We start from the raw sequence: 18,659 nt of genomic DNA, 5'->3' as shown, positions 1-18,659 counted from the left end.
GACACAGTGGCTGCTGCTGTTATTACCATTATTAGCAGTCTACAAAGCTGACCGTGGTGTTTTCCGGAAACTGCCACGCAGGGCACAGTCACATCGATTCTTGCATTAAAGGATTCGAGTGGGGGTGCCTGGGTGGCTCCGTCAGTTACGCGTCCGACTTCGGCTCAGGTCATGATCTCACAGCTTATGAGTTCGAGCCCCGCGTCAGGCTCTGTGCTGTCAGCTCAGAGCCTGGAGCTTGCTTCAGAGTCTGTCTCCATTTCTGCCCCTTTCCCAGCTCACACACTCTCTCTCTCTCAAAAATAAATAAACATTAAAAAAATGTGTTTTAAAAAGGATTCCAGTGATACCGATGGACGTCTGTAACCACAATCTCACAAATATGGAGAAAGGCAGTTCAAGTTCACGAGTGAGGACACGGGCGGGTGGGGGCAGGGGGGGAGTGCCTTCTGCAAGCCAGGGACGGTCCCACCAGAACCCGGCCGTGCTGGCATCCTGATCTCAGACGTGCAGCTGTCAGAACTGAGAGAAATAAATGTCTGCTATTTAAGCCAACCAGTCTATGGTATTTTGTTCTAGCAGCCTGTGCAGATTAAGACAGAAGTTCATAATCCTCAGGGCTGTTTAACAGACAAGAACCTGCCTCCCACAGGCGTGTTTCCTTTGGAAGGCCCCAGCATGCTTCGTAGCAGACATATGGATGTGCACCCACCAGCCCTAGTAAATACAGGCTTTAAACATCCCTGTGCAAAGCAGGTGACATTGACCCAGGGAACTTCAGGATCTGCTTGCTGAAAAGGCAGGCTTGGAGGCTACCCCAAACCCACTAGATTGGCTCCTGGGTGGAGCCCTGGAATCTGCATTTTAGAGCCCTCCTCAGAGGACCCCAGACACAGCCAAGTTTGAGACCTGCGTGTCTATAGGACAGGACGCCAAAGCCCGCCCATCCCCTGGCCAAGCTCATGCCAAGCGGTCTACACGCATGACGCACCTGCCCTCCGTTACTACGCCCACTTTACAGGTGCAGAAGCGGAGGCCGGCTCGAGGCAGGGGAGCCCACAGACTCAGCCCTCCCGCCAGGTTCCCTCTCTGCCTCACGCCTTTTCATAAGGCAAGCCAGCGATCAATGGCCTCTTTCCTTTTTGGCCTTGGGGCCAAACTGCAATTTAAAAGATGCTCAGGGGTTTTATCAAGGTCTAAAGGCTTTCAGGGCAGTGGGAAGTTTTGTTTATTGCAAGAGCTTAAATCAGCCAGAGCAGGGCTATGGCCACGACCCTCTGGACACCCATAAAACCCGAGTTCCTGACCACTCTTCATTCTCCTTCCCGGGTCCTGCATTTAGCCCCCAACTGGCCTCCGACCTCAGTTTTAGGTCAGTAGTATTTATTGGCTCTACCAAGGCCTGCGGCCTGGGGCAGCCGGCCGGAGGGCCAAGCCCCCACTCTGCCACTCGTTATTGGTGGACCCGGGGCCCATGACTTTAGGCCCCCACGCCTCCGTCCCCTCACCTCTGAGACAGCACGGCTCTTCTCGGCCACAGAGAGTTATTGGGAGCATCTCCAGGAAATGAGACTGTTCCTCAAGCCGTAGGTGTGGTCATTGTCACTGCCTTTGGGAACGCCGCCTCCGAGGAACATCTTGGACGCACGTCCCCCTGCTTGCCCAGCTGCTGGCCCCGGGTCACACCACCTACCTTCTTTTGCGTGATCTAATGCGTCATTTCCTGGGACCTCTTTGAGGAGAGGAAGGGAAGAAGCCAGGAAACACCCCATCCTCTTAACCTTCCCCAACACGAGCTCTCTGACGCCAGTGGACTTTGCATCCCTGAAGGACATCGGGGCGGTGGCTGGGGGCGGGGAGGCGTGTTTATTTGCTTGTGGCTTTTAGATGCAAGGATGCCAGCCTCTTGGTTCGTCTTGGCCGCACTTTTGACAAAGCTCAGTTTGGATGAACCCTGAGTTTACCCAGGCAAATCATCTAACGCTGTTTATTGCTGGCACCTTCTGCTGGCCAGTGCTAGATGGCTTTGGATCCCATCATGGTGATGGTTCGGAGGCCCAGTGACAGAGGCTGATGGGTGGGGACACTTGGAAATGAGGCACTCAGAGATGAGCCCCAACTCCTGCTCAAGTCGGGAGTGTCTCTTTAGATCAGCAGGAATTGTTCTCTTGGGGATGAGCTGGAAGAAGAAATTGGAGACCCCCAAGGTCCCATCGACTCCCCAAATTCAAGGTGAGGTTCTAGCTATCTCTAGAGGTTAGAAATATATATATGATGCCAAAACAAACTGGTCGATTTTCTGGTTGACTTCCTTTAAAAAAAAATTTTTTTTTAATGTTTATTTTTGAGAGAGAGAGAGACAGAGCACGAGCAGGGAAGGGGCAGAGAGAGAGGGAGACACAGAATCGGAAGCAGGCTCCAGGTTCTGAGCTGTCAGCACAGAGCCCGACGTGGGGCTCGAACTCACGGACCACGAGATCATGACCTGAGTTGAAGTCAGACGCTTAACCGACTGAGCCACCCAGACGCCCCCTGGTTGACTTTCAACACAAAATTGGAAATGTTTTCGCCCCCCGTCGGGGAGAGGAGCTTTCTGTAGTGAACTCACAGTTCCCAGGCACCGGAAGTGTTAAGGGGACCGTCGGGCTGGGGGTCCCCAGGTTGCAGGGCTAGTGCGGTTAGAAGTGCCAGCTCCCACTTCTCAGGGCCCCCACATAGACGCCTGACGTCTCCCTCTGTGACCAGGGCACCCAGACTCGTCCTGATGCTCCAGGACCCCAATCCCTTTCCTCTTGTCCCCCATCCCCAGAGTCTTCAGCTCTGGCTCTTTGTGACTTGCCAGCATTGAGCGGCAATGTCACCTATGAGCAGGTGCCTAAGACTTCTGTCCCTCCAAGGTGCCGGATTATGTGAAACCAATTAAGCCTCTGCTTTCTTCTCTATTCTGCACACTGATCTGGTTTATAACGGGGCATTTGTATTTAGGGGAGAAATGTCAGCTGCACCAGGACCTCCGAATCACGCTTCCTATAGCCCTGTTTCCGCGCGTGACACATCCCGTCCTTGTGCCCGGTGCCCTACACCACAACAGGGGTTGATTCTTCTTCCAATGAAACGGAGCGACAGGATTCTTAAAATACGTCCCTGGCGCAGGGGCCTCGGGGAGGGGCAGGAGAGCTGGCATCGGCCCTTCCTGGGTCTGGAAAGAGGGACCTCGGGGCTGGACACACCTGTCCGGAGACGGGCTCATCTTTAGTTGGCCGTGCGGAGCCCTCTGGAGAGGAAGTGGCAGCCGGGTGGACAGGCTCGGAGCCCGCTCCGGGGGTTTAACAGAGAGTTAACTTTCCAGCCGGCTATGATTCGTAAGGGAGCTTAAAGGTGGGAAAGAAAATCCTTTTCTTAGATTCAGCAGCTTTCACTAATCAGCTGCATCTCCGGGTGTCACTGCTTGGCTGACTGCTGATTTTTTTCCCCCCGCCGTCTCCGGTTCTATTAGGGAGCCAGGGGCCCAGGAGACCCGAGGCAAGGTTAGTCTTCCACAAAGAGCGGAGTCTGATCCCAGCATTCAGAGCACAAGGGCTTGTAAATCAAACTGTTAGCTTAATAGCTTGGGCCATTATTCTAAAGCAGTGGGGCTGAAACCAAAAGCCAGATGAAAATATAGTCAATTTGTTCATACTTTAGTGACTGAATGGCTATGTAATGTCAGGGGGTATTGGCACTGTGGAAGAAAGACAGGTCGGGTCCGGGGAGAGGCGCAGCGTTCGCCGTGAAGGGTGACCTCGGGACGCTTGGGCAAACCTCCCTCTAAAATGGGTTTAGGAATCTCCAATTACGTGACATGGGTTTGGCCATAGAGAGGCAGACTCGGGGAGCCAGCCGCCTTCCCTGCTGGGGGAGGGGGAGCGCTGGCCTCTGACCTCTGCCCTTGATGGAAACCCGCGGCGGAAAACCCGCCGTGGCCAGCAGCACGGAGCGCCTGTGGGTCCCGGAAGGACGGGGCTGAATGGCGCTTGGGCACTGGGGACAAGGACCCGCGGAAAGACGTAGCGTCCTCATCCTTCAGACACATTTAAAAAAGACAACGGCCTTCCTGGTTCTGTAAAAGCCCTGTACTCACTGCAAAACACTCCACCAATGCGGAAAAGAGCATCACAGACAGTAGAGCTTAGCCCCACCCCGCCCCAGAGGTCACCGCCGCTGCCACCCGGGGACCCGTCCCTCTGGACGCCTGTCCTCGAGCACAGGCACCTGCGCAGATGTGTGGGCGCCTGTATCCCAATGACGTCACACAGCACAGGTTCCTTCCCCCAGTAAGGTGTTAGTAAGTGGTCATTAAATAGACTACAGTCGTTATTTTCAGTGCCCTTCGACGGGCACATCCAGGCTTCCACCTCCGCCAGTGGCGCCGCCGTAAATACTTGGGCACACTCACCCCAGACATTTGTCTTTGGGCCGTTATCTTTGTAAGGAGGGATAAACCGTCTGCTTTTCTTGGCTTAGTATCAGGTGGCCGTAGGATATGCGGTTCAGACTGGGTCACTTTTGCCAGCAGAAGGTGGCATTATGAAGAATCCCACCTCCCGACAGGCAGGCCGGGATGTCTGGCCCCTTCCCCGCGAAAACCTGACCTACAAGAGGCAGGTGAACAGGATTGTGTTGATGGGAGTACGGTCATTCAGACTGTCCCCCGCCCCACCTGTCCAGGCGGCGAGCCCCGGACGCTGGCGGCGAGGAGCTGCTCCAGACCTCCCCCATCTAGCTGTCCACCCCTCTGTCCGTCTTGTCCACCCCACCCCTGCCGGGCGCCAGCGGCTGTTACAGCAGTATGGCATCGGCACGGAGAACGGGGCCTGGCGAAAAGGTGCTCGCCGAGACTTGTGAATGAATGAGTGAGTGAACGAGTGAATGATCATCAGGACCATCCCGCAGGCCACAGGCCATTTATTGGCACCTTAATAGGGTCCAGGTGCCCTGCTAAATGTGTACGTGTGCTCTCATCCAATCGGGCCGGGCCCTTTTTCAGAAGAAGGAATGGGGACTCGGACAGGGTGACAGGGCGGCAGGCTCGCCGTGTGACCCAGGTGTGTCTGACCCTGAGTCCTGTGCACACACAGGCACAGCACGCGGCCCCCTCCTCCCTCCCCGCTGGCTGTCCCCCGCACGTTGGTAAAGGGCAGGAGTCCCTTTGCCAGGGGCACAGAGGGCACTGGCTCCAAGCCCAGCGATCCCTCCACTCGGGGGAGTGAGCTCACATCCCGTCCCCCAGCACGGGAAGCTGACGAAGGGTCTGGGTTGCTTCCCCTGACAGTTCACTCTGGGTTTAGGGGTCTGGCACCACCAAGAGCCACCAAACTCCCCCCCACACCGCTCTCTGACCAGTGAATCTGGGATCATGAGCCTTAGGCTGCAAGAGACCCAGAAGCATAGGCTACCCCCTCGGGACGCCTGGGGGGCTCCATCCGACTTCCGCTCAGGTCACGATCTGCCAGCTCGTGGGTTCGAGCCCCGCGTCGGGCTCTGTGCTGATGGTGTAGAGCCTGCTTGGGATTCTCTCCCTCTGCCCCTCCCCCACTCATGCTTTCTCTCAAAATAAATAAACTTCAAAAAAGAACAATGCTAGAGGTGCCGGGGTGGCTCACTCAATTGAGCGTCCGACTTCGGCTCAGGTCACGATCTCGTGGTCCGTGGGTTCGAGCCCCGCGTCGGGCTCTGTGCTGACAGCTCGGAGCCCGGAGCCTGCTTCGGATTCTGTGTCTCCCTCTCTCTCTCTCTGCCCCTCCCCCGCTCATGCTCTGTCTCTGTCTCAAAAATAAATAAAAACATTAAAAACAATTAAAAAGAAAAAAAGAACAATGCTACCCCTCATTTTCAGATGAGGAAACTGAGGCCCAGAGAGCCTCTAGCCGGCCGGTGGCCACCTGCCAGCCGTGGGCTGACCCTCTCTCTGGGCCCTGGCCATCCATGGCAATTGCTGGTGGCACGGACCAGAGAGGAACGCTGCGATCCCAGGCAGCCCAGCGGCTGACGACGACGTCCACCGGCGGGAGTTCCTTCTGCTTTCCTTGGTCCCCTCGGGGGCTCACAAGGCCGCTCGGGGCCCCGTGTGGCACCGGGGTGGGGAGGGTCCCCGGGTGACCCGTGGACGGGGGCGGCCGCTCCGGTGCAGGCAGCCGGCTCGCTCCGCGTTGACCCAGCCCGGGGAGCGGGCCGCGGCGCCCCTGCCTGCTGCTTTTCCGTGTGAAAGGTGTTTAATTATTTCTGACAGGGTTCAGCGTCGACATCTGTTCGCGAGCAGGGAGAGTCCATTTAGGTTATCCATCACTGTGACAGGTTCAACTTTTTTGGAAGCGCTTTTCCCTTTCATAATGGGGCTGGGGTGGGGAGGGGGGGGCGGTGGCTCGGCACAGACACGAGGCACAAAGACCCTCCTGGGGCTTCGCGCGGGACGCCGCGTAGCCCCCACCGCCCCTGCCCCTGCGCTGGCCCTCCTGAGCCCAGACCCGGTCGGGGGGCAGCCAGGGATGGGGGGGACGCCGGGAGGCTCAGGCTGGGAAGGGGCCTTCCTCAGATCTCTGGAAGGCTTTTTAATTCTTCTGCCATTCAGGGCCGCGCTGGGCATTCATTCATTCATTCATTCATCTGCCCCTTCATTCTTTCCACCTTTACTGATCACTCACTGGGTGCGGGGCTCTGGGGATGTGGTGGGGGTCACAACAGGCATGGTCCTCGGGGGCTCACATTTTGCTGGGGAAGATGGACGACTAATTGCCCAATTAACTAATTAATTGCAGTGAGGATACATACTGTGAAGGGGAGAGAGGGGCCCTGCCGTCCTGAAGACGCACGGGCTGGGTGTGCGGTCAGGGCGAGGGAGGGATTCTCAGGAGGCTTCTGCAGCCCTGGATGGAACCTGGGACCCTTTCAAACAGGGCCTGTTCCTTCGCCCCTCTGAGCCTCAGTTTCCACATCAGTGGAATGGGGACACCCTTTCTACGAGATACTTTTCGTTGGTGGTATTTCCCCCAAGGGGGGGGGGGGGGTTCTGAGCGCTGTATCCATAAGAGGCATCAGTCTGGGGTTGGGTGCCTGGGGACTCTTCGGGGCTGTCCAAGGCGGCGCCCAGGGACGAGCCCTGCTCCAGAGGAACTTCCGGAACCCCGCGAACGTTCCCGAAAAGATGGCAAACACACTGTGCACCCCGGGGCTCTGTGCCCCCGGCACAGCACAAACTCTGTGCCCCCGAAGAGTCGGGGGGCACTCATTCTGAAGATGAGGCATACTAAGCCGTGAACGTGACTTGGCATGAGGTGGGGCCCCGAGCAAAAGGGCACCATCACAGGATGCCTCCCGTGGCTCCCGCCCGTGTTTCACAACAACGGTCTAGAACGGAAGGACGGCTCAGCCCAGTCCCCTCTCTTGAAAGCAGAAACTTGTTCGTTCGCTTCTGTGCTTGCACACCCACCCCGGGCCAGGCACCTCGGGGACACTGGCGCGCCACACCCGCCCCCGACGCGGAAGCCTTGCGGGGAGGGGCTGGGGGGGAGGCCCCTTCCTTGCTCCGCTGGGCCAAGACCCCCCGAGCCCTCCTTTGTCTACTGCCTCGAGGCGACGGGCAGATTCCAAATCGGAGCCGAGGGGCTGGGGGTTGATGCTGAGTGACGTTTGCGGCGGGGGGGGGGGGGGGGGGAGGGTGGTCTCGTGTCCGTGGAGCCCTGGGTCCCCGTCCCTCCCCGGGGCAGCATCCCAGGGCAAATCAGAGAGAAAATCAGAGCAGAAAGAGCAAAGGGGGACAAACAACAGAAGGAGGGGCTGGGGCGGAGGCTGTGGAGAGAGAAGTAGGGGCGAAACGTGGCTAGAGAGGCAGGTGGTTGGGGGAGACAGAGGAACCAGAGCTGAGCCGTGCGGCCAGGCCAGGCCGGGGAAGCCACACACAAAGCGACGCGGGCAGGGCATCTCCCTCTCGGCGGCCGGTCGTGTTCGAGTGCGGGGCGGCGTGGGCTGACGGGCTGCGGGCGGATGGTCACTGACATGTGCTGACGGAGGCCACTTGGGCAGGACGCAAGAGGCCGCGTTGGGGGGCAGGCAGGCTTCTCCGCGGAACTCAGCAGCCTGTTCGATTGCATTAGGCTCAGGAAGCCACTGGCCCCTTCATTGTCTAAATTGCAGTTTAAGTCAATGCCGCGGGTGGCCTGGGCTGGCCAGAAACGTGGCTTTGTCCAGCTGTCTTCCTGGGGCCGCGCGTGTCCCTGTGGCTCCCCAGAAACGCTCACGCGGGGCCCGAGTTGGGCACGGCCAGCTCCCCTGCCACTCGGAAGCTGCTGTCCCCAACTCTCCTGTGGACAATGCCCCCGGCCCTCACGTTCTCTTCCCCTGCTAAAAGACTCGGAAGATGAATCCCCCTCTGGGTGTGACAGGGCCACGTGGCCTAGCGAACCCCAGCTCAGTTCAGAGGCGGGAGCACGGCGGGTGCTAGATCATTCTGGGTGTGTGTCACCCCCTTATGTCAGCCGCTAGTGGACATTTGCTCTCCTCCCCCCAGGGACGGACGCCACCTTGCTGGGGGGTTTAGCACTGGTGGTGAGGGGCCGTCCTCCCCCTCAAGTCCCCAGTGCAGGATGTGGTGGGTCAACGACCCCATCGGTGGGGGGGGGGGGGGGAGGTTTGGCCCGGACAGTGTCCACTGTGGTGGGCAGACAGCCAGGCTCTATGGTCAGACGGCCCGGGTCCAGCGCAAGGCTGCCGCTTAAGCCCACGTTGGCCGTGCCCCCTGTCTGCAGAATGATTTCAGCTCAGGTCAGGATCTCACGGTTCTGGGGTTCGAGCCCCGCGTCAGGCCCTGCGCCGACAGGGCGGAACCTGCTTGGGATTCTCTGTCTCCCTCTTTCTCTGCCCCTCTGCGCTCCCCACTCTCTCTCTCAAAATAATTAAATAAACTTTAAAAAAAATATAAAAATATATGTATATAATAGTCGCTATTATTATGCCAATCAGTGGTTAGAAGCCCACAGACTCTCACTGCCTAGGAGACAGGTGAGGACCCACCAAAGTGAGGGGCATCCGCCCTTGGGGCGGGAAGGGGCAGGTGGAGGTGAGACTGACCTTCTGGAATTGAGGCATATGCCAGAGGGCGTCCAGCTTCACGGGCGGCTTGTACTTTCGCAGCTGACTGCTCCGGGTCTCATACAGCTTCCCCAGGACCACCTGCAGGCCGGAGAGAAGCGGAACTGGGTGCTTACCTGGAGCAGCGCGGGCTGTGAGGACGGGGTGGGGGGCGAGGGCAGAGGGCTGGCATTCCTTGTGCTGCAGACCCCCGGGTCACGGTCCTCCCAGTCTGACTTCACGGCACCTGCTCCGCTCAGTGGACTGTGGGACCGCTGGGGGCCACGAGCGTGTTGTTCTGATTTTCTGCTTTGACCCTAAAACTGGCGGGGCTGCTTCGTGCGGAGGTAAACTTCCCGTGACCTGCCACGGCGTGAGCTCTGGGGACCCTCGTGGGACAGGGTCCCCACTAAGGCCCTGGAGGGGCTCACTTGTGGGCTCTGTTTCTCTAAGACTTGTTACACTAATATGTTTTGTGCACTTTTTCTTTCCTTTCCTTTTAAAAAAATTGTTTTAAAACCTGTTTTTATTTATTTTTGAGAGAGCGAGCGAGCATGAGCGGGGGAGGGGCAGAGACAGAGGGAGACGCAGATTCCGAAGCAGGCTCCGGGCTCCGAGCCGTCAGCACAGAGCCCGACGCGGGGCTCGAACCCACGAACTATGAGATCGTGACCCGAGCCGAAGTCGGACGCTTAACCGACTGAGCCACCCAGGCGCCCCTCTTTTTTTTTTTTTTTTAATTGAAGTCCAGGTGACACACGATGTTAGGTTGGTTTCGGGTGTACAACACAGAGATGTGACAAGTGCTCGCCACGAGGGCGGCTTCCGTCCGGCACCACACGCTATCACCGCGGCGCTGACCGTATCCCCGGTGCTGTCTCTTTTCTGCCCGCGACTCGCTCGTCTCGTAACTGGAAGCTGGTATCTCCCACTCCCCTTGAGTAGGACCTCCAACGTGTAGAAATCTCCAGGCCCGCAAAGTCCAGATCTGCCCTGGGGGCCACCAGCGCCGCGTCCCGTCTGTTCTGATGGCAGAATCTGATGAACTTTCCGCTCCTACCGCAGCCGATCCGCGGCTGTGACGTGAGGCGCATGACAGGTGCGGCCGACAGACGATAAAAGCAAAACCGGATGTCGCGGGAGATGCCACCACCCCACCGAACCCCGTTTACCGGTGTATTTTGTCAACGATTTGTAATAATTTTATCGAACGTGTCGGTGGATAACGTAGACGTCCTTTGGATCGGCTGCCTTCTCCGCCTTCTAGAACGGTTCTGAAAGTATCTGCAGACCACAGCAGAGAGGCTGTCCAGCCAGGAGCGACTGGGCCAGCCTTCAGAATCGGAAGGACGCAGGCACCCCGCTGCACCTTTCTAAATGGAAAAGGGTCTCCTCTGGAAACGGGTCACTGATGCCAGGCAGACAGGGTCAGTTGTAGAACCTGCTGAGTTCAGCTTTGAGTAGAGGGGCCAGGATGATGACCCGCTAAAACGGAAGCTGTTGCCGAGAATTTCGTTGGAGGTGACCGCCATCAAAACCCCAGGACATCCTGAGGTGCTGGAGGGAGACAGGCTTCCCCTCGGATGGCGGCAACTTGGCCTCCCAGACCAGCCATCTTGTCACCCCACCCCAATACATGGTTTATCAACCCCGAGAGCAGCCCGAGGGTTTGTCGATCTGGGTGTTCACAGCCGGTTGTTAGACAACGTACAGCAAGAGATCCTTGGAACAGGAAGAGAACCCTGGGGCTGTTTCCACAAGTGTTTTCCGAGTGCCTTCTATGCACCAGGCACGGCACGGCGGGCCCTCATCTGAGCTGACCGATTTTTTTTTTCAACGTTTATTTATTTTTTGGGGGACAGAGAGAGACAGAGCATGAACGAGGGAGGGGCAGAGAGAGAGGGAGACACAGAATCGGAAACAGGCTCCAGGCTCCGAGCCAGCAGCCCAGAGCCTGACGCGGGGCTCGAACTCACGGACCACGAGATCGTGACCTGGCTGAAGCCGGACGCTCAACCGACTGTGCCACCCAGGCGCCCCAGAGCTGACCGATTTTTTGCCCAGTGAGGGGACCGGGACCCTCCGACTAAGGGTCTTTTTTGCCCAGTGAGGGAACTTGGACCCTCGGCCCCAGAGCACCCCAGGTCCCCACCAGTGCTTGGGGTGGAGCCGTCGCATTAGTGGGGTGCTCTGCTGATCCAGGAGGGGCACTGGCCACGGGCCGTCTCTAGAGTCAGACGATGGGAGCTTGGTTTGCCACGGACTCGCAGCACTCTGAGTTGCCGTGAAATTGCCGCTAGTTAAAAACCACGACCAAATTGGAGCTGTAAAGCAGTTTGTCATGGCAGGGCTCCCTCTGAAACCGGTCGTTACCATAGTACGTTGACTCTTTCCTTGAGCCATTAACGAATAAACTAGTCACGGGCTGCTTTTAAAATGTTATTACGGCATTCTGCTTTTTAATGAGCTGGTGTCTCTTACTCTACCGGTGACAAGAACAGCGCGGGAGGGGCCCTGGCAGCCCGCCACGGGGCTGGGGAGACTGGCGCCCTCTGTCCCTCGGTGCCTCTCCTGGCCTGGCCTGAAGACGCCAGAATCCTTGGTAAGACTCTTCCAGTCCCCAGGTCGGTTCTAGGACATCTTTGCCCCGTTGCTGAACTCCATCACGGGCACTCCCTTAATCAGCAAGAGCGGGACCTCTCCATCAAAGGAGCCGGCAGTCGGTTGAGCGTCCGACTTCTGCTCAGGTCATGATCGTGTGGTTCATGCCTTCGAGCCCCGCGTGGGGCTCTGCGCTGACAGCCCAGAGCCTGGAGCCTGCTTGGGATTCTGCGTTTCCCTGTCTCTCTGCCCCTCCCCTGCTCGTGCTCGGTCTGTCTCTCTCTCTCTCTCAAAAGTAAATAAACATTAAAAAAAAAATTAAGGGGCACCTGGGTGGCCCAGTCGGTGAAGCGTCCGACTTCGGCTGGGGTCATGATCTCACGGTTCGTGAGTTCGAGTCCCGCGTCGGGCTCTGTGCCGACAGCTCAGAGCCTGGAGCCTGCTTCGGGTTCTGTGTCTCCCTCTCTCTCTGTCCCTCCCCTACTCATGAGCTGTCTCATTCTCTCTCTCTCTCTCTCAAAAATAAACATTAAACAAATTTTTTTTTAATTAAAAAAAAAAAAAAGCCGAGACTCTGGGGCTGGACACACCCAGGTCCAGGCCTGGCTCTCAATCCCTCGGAGCCTAAGTTTCCCCACACAGAGAGCCCAGCCTCACGGGCTGCTCAGGAGAGAGGACGCAGGAACACAGGTGTGCGCTCGGCCCGGCTGTCTGCACCGAGCTGGGCGTAGGGACCGGACTGGCCGCGATTGCTGTAACAACCAGAGACACTAAGGTCGCGTTTCTAATGACATCTGTGTAGCGCTGCGCGAACATCAGCCTGGATCGGCTGCGGCTCACACACCGTTAGCCACCGGCAGCGTTAGGGCACGGTTCTGTCCTCAGCCTCAGTTTCCCTGCGTGGGCACCGCCTCCCTGGGGCTCAATTTGCATGCCCAGGAAGCAGGAATGACACCCACGTCAGGGACTTTTGTGAAACATCAATGAAACGAGGTACGTGATGTACAGGAAGGGGTCTAGCGTGTGGCCTATTCGTCAGCTTCACGTGAAACAAACTGTATTCTTTTTAATATAATTTTTTTTTCAACGTTTTTTATTTATTTTTGGGACAGAGAGAGACAGAGCATGAACGGGGGAGGGGCAGAGAGAGAGGGAGACACAGAATCGGAAACAGGCTCCAGGCTCTGAGCCATCAGCCCAGAGCCCGACGCGGGGCTCGAACTCACGGACCGCGAGATCGTGACCTGGCTGAAGTCGGACGCTTAACCGACTGCGCCACCCAGGCGCCCCCAAACTGTATTCTTTTTAAAAAAAAAAATTATGTATTTAAGTAATCCCGACCCCCAACGTGGGGATCGAACTCACAACCCCGAGATCAAGAGTCGCACACTCTTCCGACTGAGCCAGCCACACGCCCCCAAAGCGTATTCCTAAATAGTAAAATGTGCTCTTTATGGCATCCTGCCTTATTAGCCTTTTCTTTACAGGTAAAACTGGGCACATTTCCGCCAGATTCGTTCGAAATCAGATCTCCCGATGCGCAAAGCCGTGGGGAGGTTTGGTGGAAGGAATTCCCCCGCTGGGAGTCGGGAGAGCGGGTTCTGCTGCTGTGTCAGAGGCAGGGCCGGGGCCAGAACCTTCCACTCTCAGGGCTTGAGGAGGGCTTGGGCGTTGACCGTCACCAAGATCCCTGCAGCCAATGGCACCAGGCGGCTTGACTCCCACCCCCCCAGACCCCAGTGACAAAGGTGCACGAATGTCCATCTCGAAGCTTTGCCGGGCCAGCCCCTCCCTCTGCTCCCGCCCCAACAGGGGCCTCGCCACTCTGGGGGGTGCACTTACCTTGTGCTTTTTCTCCAGTTTAATGGCTTTCTGGGTGGCCTTTTGTTCCTGCACCCAGAGCTGCTGATACCGGTGCTGCAGCAGGTCAAAGAAAGGGGTCGAAGGCCTGCAGGGAGAAAGGACAGGCAGGCTTGAGGTCTGGGAAGGCCAGCGGTCTCCTCTGCTTTCTCTCCACCGAGGGCGCCCACCTGACCTTCGGGGCTGCGGGCTGGGACACGGTGACAGAGACCCTCTAGACAGGCTTCCTGGAGCCTTTTTTTCAACGAGGCCTTGTCCTTGGGCTGCTGAAGCCATTCTTCATAAAGAGTCAGTGAATCAGTCCCCTACCCCGTCCCTGCCTTCGTATCTGATCACCTTGGCCTGCCCTCACCAAGAATCCCGCCAGGTGGGTTCAGCAAGCGTCCCCCTGTCCTGGATGTGTCCCCTTAGCAGTTTTCTTCCCCTGACCCCCACACCCTGCTCCCCAGCTATAAAGCCCCACCCGTGCTCTATTCACAATTGAGCCCTGTTCTTTTTTTTTTTTTTTTTAATTTTCTTTTTAATTTTTTTAATGTTTATTTTTGAGAGACAGAGAGAGACAGAGTGCAAGGGGGGGAGGGGCAGAGAGAGAGAGGGAGACACAGAACTGAAAGCAGGCTCCAGGCTCCGAGCTGTCCGCACAGAGCCCGACGCGGGGCTCGAACTCACGAGCTGTGAGATCATGACCTGAGCCCAAGTCGGACGCTCAACCCGACCGAGCCACGCAGGCGCCTCTAACTGAGTCCCGTTCTGCACGAAGACTCTTCTTCCTTTTGCAGAAAGTAGTAACGCGTAAAACCTTTACCCCCTCGGGGGCGCCTGGGTGGCTCAGTCGGTTTAAGTGTGTGACGTCAGCTCAGGTCGTGATCTCGCGGTTCGTGAGTTCGAGCCCCACATCGGGCTCTCTGCTGTCAGCACGGGCCCTGTTTCCAATTCTCCTTCTATCTCTCTCTGCACCCCCCCGCCCCCCTGCCCAGCTCATGCTCACTCTCTCGCTATGAAAAATAATAATAAACATTAACAAAAAAAAACCCAAACCCTTACCACCTCTAGTTTCTGACTCTGGCTCTCCTTGACAAGGGTCCCCAGCCTAGGAGAGCACTTACCCTGTGTGGAGCATTTTGTATGCCTCACCCCTGTGCAAGGCTGGGGGCGGGGGGGGGCAGGTGGAACCTGTCCAGAGTCACCAAATAAGTGACGAGGACAAGTTTTGTACAGAAGAACCTGAGCTGGTAACTGTAGGAGGAATGATAGAACCGCGGGGAGGGAGTATTTGCTGTGCAGCTCTGAATGAAATCATGGATTTAGGTAAAAATCATCAGTGGTGCTAATGTGATGAGGTGGATGGCTGGTGGGGGACTTTACAACGGGTCGGGTGGCAGGACGGGGGGGGGGGGGTCGCTGTAGCAGCTGAACTGAATGAGCCACTGTTTTTGTTTTTGTTTTTGTCTTGAGAGACAGAGGGGAGGGGGAGGGGCAGTGGCAGCATGAAACCAAAGTGACCCTGAAGGTAGTCAAACTTCCAGACAAGCACCGTCAAACAGAAACACGACGCCAGTCCCACGCAATTGAAAGTTTTCCGGTAACAAGATGAAAAACATACCAGGTGGCGTTAGTTTTCTGAATATATTTTAGCAATCTAATCCCTTCCAAATGTTATCGTGTCAACGTATAAACCTTTAAAAGTACTCGTCGGGTGTTCGAAAGGTTCGGTTTCAGAATTTGAATTTAAATTCGTTACAATTAAGTACAATGGAAAGTTCGTTTCTTCGGGGCACTAGCCACCCGTGGAAAGCGGTTTTTAGGGAACCACTCGCTGAGGTTCGGGAGTTATTGTTTCTGTTGGAGGTGCATCCGGGTGGAATAGCATGTTGTTTACAATTTGCTTTAAAAAGGAACCTCCGGGGGCACCTGGGTGGCTCAGTCGGTTGGGCGTCCGACTTCAGCTTCAGGTCCGACTTCTCGCAGTCCGTGAGTTCGAGCCCCACGTCGGGCTCTGCGCTGACAGCTCGGAGCCTGGAGCCTGCTTGGGATTCTGTGTCTCCCTCTCTCTCTGCCCCTCCCCTGCTCATGCTCTGTCTCTGTCTCTCAATAATAAATAAACGTTAAAAAAATTTTTTTTAAAGGGAACCTCCAGGGGTGCCTGGGTGGCTCCGTCTGTTAAGCGTCCGACTCCCGATGTCAGCTCAGGTCGTGATCTCACGGTTCGTGAGTTCGAGCCTCATGACCGGCTCTGCATGACGGTGAGGACCCTCCTTGGGATTCCCTCTCTCCCTCTCTCAAAATAAATAAATAAACTTTAAAAATTAAATAAAGAGGAACTTCCACAAAAAATAGAATCCATTACAAAAATAAAGTGAAAAGGTCAACACGGATGGCAGGCTGTACGGATGATGGTTGAGCCTGTGTGACGAGAGCGGATCATGGGGCTGTATTACACTATTGGCTATGCTTTGGTGTATGTTGGAAATTTTTCATAATAGGTAAAAAGAGAAAAAGAAGAAGAAAGAGTGAGTCCCGCTCATTGCTTTTCCCCGTCATGACTTTCTGACCTTCCTTTTGATGGTGAACAACCCTGGCCAGCTTTTCTACCTCTCACGTCTGAGCTGATAATTCCGTTTCCCTGGGCCAGAGAATCTCAGATTTTTTGGTGCATAAGAGTCCCCTGGGCCCAGGGGCACCTGGGTGGCTCAGTTGGTTACGTGCCTGACTCTTGATCTGGGCTCAGGGCGTTCGTTGTCTTGCCGTTCGTGAGTTCGAGCCCTCTGTTGGGCTCTGCGTCTAGTGGAGGCTGGTTGGGATTCTCTCTCTCTCTCTCTCTCTCTCTCTCTCTCTCTCTCTCAAAAATAAATAAATAAACATTAAAAAAAAAAAAGAATCACCTGGGCCCAATTCCCAGAGGTTCTGAACCCAGAGGTGGGGGGAGTAGCAAGAAATCGCATTTTTAGCAGATACAGGAAATAGTTCTGATGCGGGTGACGAGGGCTGAGTAGTGGCCCTCAAAGTGATGTGTTTCCATCCTAATCCCCAGCAACCGTGACTATGACTTTATTTGGACAGAGGGCTTTTGCAGAGGTAGTTAGGATCTCGAGATGAGATTCATAAATGTGTAAATGCTCATGGCAGCCCCGGGGAACTAATACTCAGGGGTTCCTCAGCTCACCCTTGGAAACACCACCAGAGACTGCTGTGCGGATGACGAGTGGTGTCTAGGGTGGGTCCCAAGGCTAGAAATCACAGGGGTTTTTTACTGCTGAAGGAACCACAGAGCAGCGTTCTGGCCGTTGTCCTGTGTGCCTGGATCACCGGGGGCTCTTGTCACAGGCACGTTCTGGATCAGTAGGTCTGGAGTGGCCGCAGGTGCTGCGGTCCAGGACCCACACTTCAAGGCTGAAGTCTTAGCACCCTAAGTCCCAAGAAGCTGTGGTCAGTAATTTCTGAGCCGGTGCGTATAGACATTTTGTCTGGGGGGAGGATCCACGGCTTGCCTCCTTGCACTTTTTTTATTAATTTTTTTAATGTTTTTATTTATTTTTGAGATGGAGAGAGACAGAGCATGAGCAGGGGAGGGGCAAAGAGAGAGGGAGACACAGAATCGGAAGCAGGCTCCAGGCTCCGAGCTGTCAGCACACAGCCCGACGTGGGGCTCGAACTCACGGACCGTGAGATCATGACCTGAGCCGAAGTCAGACGCTTAACCGACTGAGCCACCCAGGCGCCCCGCCTCCTTGCACTTCTGAAAATGCAAGCACCCCGGAAAGGCTCCGATCTTCCCACAGCCCAGGGGGTGCAGAAATGGAAGCATCAAGAAGAGATTTCCCCCACCAGCCCTGCTCCCCCCCACCGCAGGATCGTGCGGCCAAGGGCCCAAGACGGCAAACCTCAAGCCCCTGTGGCTTGGTGTTTGGTTTGGTTTGCACGGCAGTCCTTTGAAAGTACCTTTGAAAGTGTGGTCGACATGTCAACGTTGGGAAATTTTACACAATAAACCAGCCTTCAAGACTGTCTTAGAAATGGGTGAGTTCTGACCACGCGGCCCATCTGTTTGCGTAGCAACGATTGGCTGGGGGGGGGAGTATCTCGTGTCGCCTGACCGCACCCCTCTCCCTGCCCTAGTGACTCTTTACCCGACCAGCTCCACTCCCCGTGGGGCCCCTCCAGGTTTGGGATTTGGGGGCCCCGGAGGTGGTTACAGAGTTGGGCCCGGGCCCTAAATCCCCACCCAGCCACCCAGCCACCCCCGTCCGTCTGTTTTCCTGGTGTAACCTCACTCCCCAGTACACAGACCTCCTTGCGACTGGACCGAGCGGGGGCTCTATCTGAGCAGAGGTTCAGCGGCTTTGAAATGCCACTCGAGCTCAGAGGTCTCTTTACAGAGCAGCCACCAGTGTGTCTACAAACAGTGGCTCTTTGTTTTCCGGTTCCCTTACCCCTGTGGTGACTTTTATTGCTTAATTATTACACGCCCCATGCTTCTGAGCCGTCTAATTTATGGCCGTGCTTTCTAATGACACGAGATGCGTAATCTCCCAGTATCTACCCCAAGAGGCCATTCACAGCAGAAGAGCTATCTTCCCAGCAGCCCCCACTGCATACATCACCGAGAGCCTCCTTCGAGGCCCGCCCGCAGCCCGGGCTGACCGGCTTTGTGTCGTCGTCCTCCTCCGGCCAGTGGTTATTACCTGCGAAAGAGGCAGGGAGGGGCTCGGAGCCAGAGACTGGTTCGGGGGCCCCTGGCGGCCCCAGCCCGGCTGGCTGGGGGAGCAGGTTCGGGCCGTGTCCGCTCCGGCTCGTTAACTTGGATAAAAAGGCGGAGAGGCTTGTCAGGACCTGAATCGGATCCCCTCACCGTCGGCCTAGATCGGGGCCACGGGGTCCCCGCACTTGGCACGCGCTCAGCTTCTCCTGTGCCTTCCAGGCTCAGCTGTTGGGTCACCTCCTCAGGGGACCTTGGGCGACAGCCCGGCCTCGGTCGGCCCTCGCCGGGTGCCCTCCCTCGCACAAGCGCACCGGTTCATTGGTTCGCGGGCTTGTGACCGGCCTCGGCCACTGAAGGCCACCACCACGAGGGCAGGAATGATTCGCGTCCAGTGGCA

At 56.5% G+C, this 18,659-nt stretch overlaps 1 protein-coding gene across 1 annotated transcript in view; it reads right to left on the bottom strand.

Moving 5' to 3' along the window:
• CFAP77 (cilia and flagella associated protein 77) overlaps positions 1-18,659 on the bottom strand; it is a 133,551-nt gene that overhangs the window by 19,701 nt on the left and 95,191 nt on the right. The window contains exons 4-5 of the mRNA XM_086684370.1: positions 13,546-13,651; positions 9,103-9,204 (exon numbers count right to left, since the gene is read on the bottom strand). Of these exons, the coding sequence (XP_086540496.1) occupies positions 9,103-9,204; positions 13,546-13,651 (208 nt within the window). The remainder of the gene's footprint in view (positions 1-9,102; positions 9,205-13,545; positions 13,652-18,659) is intronic.

This window comes from Puma concolor, chromosome D4, assembly GCF_028749965.1.
Source record: "Puma concolor isolate L17-30 chromosome D4, mPumCon1.1.hap2, whole genome shotgun sequence".
Lineage (NCBI taxonomy): Eukaryota > Metazoa > Chordata > Mammalia > Carnivora > Felidae > Puma > Puma concolor.
This window is presented reverse-complemented; position numbering and strand designations above follow the sequence as displayed.